The sequence below is a fragment of the Penaeus japonicus genome, unplaced genomic scaffold (genome assembly GCF_977035675.1).
Source record: "Penaeus japonicus unplaced genomic scaffold, GWHDUDI00000001_assembly GWHDUDI00000001, whole genome shotgun sequence".
Lineage (NCBI taxonomy): Eukaryota > Metazoa > Arthropoda > Malacostraca > Decapoda > Penaeidae > Penaeus > Penaeus japonicus.
The window spans coordinates 19,993,925-19,998,924 of NW_028234403.1; the positions used below are offsets into that span (position 1 = coordinate 19,993,925).

The following is a 5,000-nucleotide window of genomic DNA, read 5'->3' on the forward strand; positions in this document are numbered from 1 at the left end:
AAAAAAAAATCCAAAGAAGAAAAAATTCTTTTAATATAGCATTTCAACACATTTTCCCCTATTCACACTCAGCACAGTTCAAGATTGGGATCACGTGAGGGTCAGTCGTTCTAGGGAATATGCTGATGAATTTGTCTGTGGGGGGAGAACCTTGGCCTCGATCACTCTCTTGACAAGGGGTTCCATGTCCATAAGCCCTTCTAGGAAGAGCCGCTGTATGAAGAGAGAAGAAATTTTAAAAAAGGATGTGGTTTAACAAGAGGCTTCAATGATAATATAACTGTTACATTATGGCATATGTGAACACATTAGAAACATTGAAATCACAATTGTAACAATGAATGCTTCCCTGAGATATTTCCAACACTGCCCATTGTTGTTTAACAGAACAACTTTACAGTATCATAAAATAAAATAAAAATAAATAAATAAAAATAAAATAAAATTGATTATAATAGTATCATTATTATAGTAGTAATAGTAGTAGTAGTGGTAGTAGTAGTGGTGGTGGTGGTAGTAGTAGTAGTAGTAGTAGTAGTAGTAGTAGTAGTAGTAGTAGTAGTAGTAGTAGTAGTAGTAGTAGTAGTAGTAGTAGTAGTAGTAGTAGTAGTAGTAGTAGTAGTAGTAGTAGTAGTAGTAGTAGAAGTAGTAGTAGTAATAATAATATTAACAATAATAATAATCATCATCATCATCTTAATCATAATAATGATAATAAAAAATAATAACAATAATAATAATAATGAAAATTATAATAATAATAATTGCAATAATAATGATCATAATAATAATAATAATAATAATAATAATATTGACATGAAAACAAGGAATAAAAATAAGATATAAATACATCAACTGTCTAACTTACCATATTGTTGACTTGTGTGAAGCAGGAGAGGAGGAGGCGGTGGATGTCAACTTGCGATGTCATGACCAGGTGCTGGTACTTTGTGTCCAGCAGGAGACTCAGCCACGCACTCGCCTGTGCCACAGAGGGAATGTGGGACTCATCTCCTGCAACGAGCTCCGCCTGAGGAAGAGAGCAAAATTATTTGTCTGAAAGAAATGCATGGACATGATAAAAAAGAGAGATAGAGAGAGAGTAAATAAGATTTGGGGTGAAGGTTGTGGAGAGGTTGTAAATGTAATCAGGAGAGGGAGTGAGGAAGAGGAGAAGTGAGGAAGCAGTAGGAGAATGATAATAATAAGAATAATAATTAAAAGGAGAAGAAGAAGCAACACAAGAAGAAAAAGAAGGAGGAGGAGAAGGAGGAGAAAAATGAAAAGGAAAAGATAGTGAGGAACAATCATCTAATTTCTTAACATGTAAAAGCAGTCACATTCAAATACAACAACAATTCTCTCTTACCTCTCCTGCCGCAAGTATGAAATGTAGGTACTGGATGAGGCTCAAGGCATTGTCGAAGCTTAAGCGATATAGCTCTGGACACAGCAAAATGTCGGTGAAGGGCTTGCGTAGGAGGCCGTTCATGAAGTGTGCCTTTGCTGAGGCAAATGGACAGTTGACTTCTGGGGGTCAAAAGAGAAAAAGGGTTAAAAGGATGGAATAACTTTACATGGGGTACCCTGATATTTTGGAGAGTCATGTTATATGATAAGTGAATTTGGTTCTTGTGTTTAACAACAACTATAGGCATTTTTGTGAAAATAGTGAAGGAAACTGGAGACCAAACAAAAAAAAGAGAGAGATTGTTAATGTGAAACGACATTACATAATTTGGGTTTTTGTGTCTTGCAATAACTATGTGTTCATTAGAGAAAATTAATAGGGTAGGAAAAGTGTGTATGTGAGAAAGAGAGATTACTATGACTATGGATCTCATGTCTTATGGTGATTTTGTGTTCACCTGAAGAGAGAGTCAGTAACTAATTTTATTCGAGAGCAATCAGAGCGGGGAATTACAAGAAAAGGAGATAGTTCTGCATGAGAGAGACTGAGATCTTGTTCTTCTGAAGACTGATTTCAAGTGAACAGAAGTCTTGTGATTTGTAATGCTGCAAATCTTAAACATACAGTATAAGAAGTGAAAATAAATATTCAACTGTAATGCTAATACCAAATAAGTGGTATTCCCAAGATTTTGTCGAGTATTTAAGAAACCATACAAATGGGGATTAACTAAAACACTAAAACACAAATAATGTCAGTAGTAATAGTAATGATAATGATAATGATAATGATGATGATAATTATAATAATAATAATCTTAAAAAGAAAAAAAAAAAAAAAAGATTAACTGCTAGACCATCAAAACAAGCAAAAATTGAAGAACTTTAAACAGCAAAACTTTCGGTTACCTTCAGGCTCATCTCCTGGAATGATGCACTTGGACTCCATTGCAGGGCATTCGCAAAGGCCCTCAAAATCTGCATCATCGCAACTCAGGTAGTAGTTAGCAACGTCCACCAGGCAGCTCTCGGGGATGTCACGAAAAGTCTCAAGAGTTTCATTGAGAAGGCGTGTCTTCTTCTGCTTAAGTAACATGTTCACTAGGTGTGTGACCAGTCTGAAGGATTAAGGAAAGGGAAATGATGACAATAAAAAGTGTTCTGAACATTTGCTTGATTCTTTGATGATATGTATGTTTGGTAGGATTGACTAATTTTCAAAAATGTGAATACTGAAGAATGAATAGTAATAGTTATCAAATACTTCCAATGAATATTTGACTTCTTAGTCTCTCAAGTGTCAAACAGTTTTGCTAAATAGCTAATAGCTAACAAAATGTAAATAAACAATAAAAAAATCACACACACACACACACACACACACACACACACACACACACACACACACACACACACACACACACACACACACACACACACACACACACACACACACACACACACACACACACACACACACACACACACACACACACACACACACACACACACACACACACACACACACACACACACACACACACACACACACACACACACACACACACACACACACACACACACACACACACACACACACACACACACACACACACAGACAAAACTTTAAATACATATATAGGTCCTTTCATAAAGTCACATAAAACACCTTACATGCACCCTACAGACCACCTCAAACAAACTCACAAGCTCTCTGTCAGTGGGTCCTTTCGCAAGTCCCTAATGATGTGGCTCAGTTCCGTGCTCTTGTTGGTGTATATGGTCTCCTGGGCTTCAACAGGTACTGCCTCCTCTGTTCCGAGATTCCAGCTGCGACAAACCTCTGAGGTGTATTCACAGTCTTCTGGAATGGTGGCATACAGGTTATAACTGTGTTTTTTTGTTTGTTTGTGTAAATGTAACCATGAGGGAGCTCTTATCATCTAAGAATATTAATGTTTTTTTTGTATTTGTTTCTTTCCTGTTATTGTTGTTGCTATTATAATTATCTTATAAACTTATTATGGTTACCATAATGGTTATGGCTGTCAGTAATAATGTCACTATTGCTATTTCAATATATAATCATCTACACTATCGTTTTTGGCTAGACAGCAGGCGTTGTGATGTCAATAATGATAGTTGTCATGCCATATTTGACTTTGATGAGATTGGATCCCTGTTTCTTTATTGCACTGTGAGTAATAACTATTTAGTAAGTGAGGATGACAATTGCATTCATAATTACTATAATTGCTGTAATAATTTTAAAAATGGGTACTAGCAATGAAGAATGTGCAGGCAGAATAAGAGGAAGGTGAGTTCATAAGCACGTTTCATTCCTCTTCCCATCTCTTCATATTCATTGTGGATGGTTATTTTTTCACATTTGTTTACAACATACATGAATACAAAGAAAATAAAGTTGATTTTTGTCCTCCCACAAAGCTGCAATAATTCTATTGCACTTAGTATAAAAAAATAATGAGCTGATATGGACCCTATAATACAATTTTAATCAATTGCAATATTGATTGAGCCTGTCACATGACACATGTAAGCCTCACAATAAACAAACACAAAAATGGCTGTAGTTATAACCCATTCATGCCGAGGATTATATTTGCCTAATGCTGCTCCTGTTGGCAAAATAACAAGCGTGCTTGAGAAGTCTCCTGGTGCGATACCGCACTGTGCCTCCCAAAGTGCTTTTCACCTGCTTGATTCAACAGGGTGATAATAGGAGGTTTTTGTATTTGTTTACATATTTTTACAAGTGAAGAAAAATGTGTTTTTACACATGGAACTCCTATGAATAACAATGTAGAACGTATATTTTGAGGGAGAGATCATGACATGAGTGATAGGACGTTATCCGGCGATAGAGTAATATTCCCATGACATGATATCACATAATTTGGCACCAATGGGTAAAAACCGTGTGAATGAAAGAGAGCGTGAAAGGTTGCAATATGTTATGTGAAGGTGAAATAAAACCCATCTGGGGTACTGTGTAGATGGCACTTGTGCCATCTACAAGCTTGACCTTATTTTTCTCTTCCTTGGCCTAATTGGACCTTTTCTTAACCTAATGCAGACAGGAGATTGATTTGCTTGCCCAGTCTCCAGGATGGGTTTTATTTTAGAGCGAGGCAGCTTCACACAACATACCTTGACTTTTCCCACTCTCTCTCAGTCACTCATTGTAAAACTATATCCATTTTTGTGTTTTAATTCTTGTGTTTTATTGTATTGAGATTTATACATGTCATATGACCGGCTCTATCGATACTGCAGTTGACTAGAATTGTAGTATAGGGTCAATATCAGCTCATTATTTTCTTTATGCTTACAGCGATAGAAGTATTGCTGTTTTATTGTAAAACAAAAAACAACTTTATTTTTTTATATCTATGTACGAAATATACGAATACGAAATATATAACCATCCACAATGTAGATAACATGAAGAGGTAGGGAAGAGGAAGGAAACCTGTGCTTATGGCAGTGAGTGCCACAGTACTGGCACTGGGCATGGTTTGAGTCACCTTCCTCTTCTCCTTCTGCCTGCACATCCTTCATCGGCGGTA

The 5,000-nt window shown here is 36.3% G+C and overlaps 1 protein-coding gene across 2 annotated transcripts in view; it reads right to left on the reverse strand.

Moving 5' to 3' along the window:
- Positions 1 to 15: 15 nt before the first annotated feature.
- Positions 16 to 5,000, reverse strand: part of LOC122256570 (nucleolar protein 11) — a 24,032-nt gene continuing 19,047 nt past the window's right edge. For both annotated transcript variants that reach the window (XM_043021361.2, XM_043021362.2), the window contains 5 exons: positions 3,118 to 3,274; positions 2,320 to 2,528; positions 1,370 to 1,530; positions 869 to 1,030; positions 16 to 213 (listed from right to left, as the gene is read on the reverse strand). In XM_043021361.2, the coding sequence (XP_042877295.1) occupies positions 91 to 213; positions 869 to 1,030; positions 1,370 to 1,530; positions 2,320 to 2,528; positions 3,118 to 3,274 (812 nt within the window). In that variant the 3' untranslated portion in view covers positions 16 to 90. The remainder of the gene's footprint in view (positions 214 to 868; positions 1,031 to 1,369; positions 1,531 to 2,319; positions 2,529 to 3,117; positions 3,275 to 5,000) is intronic.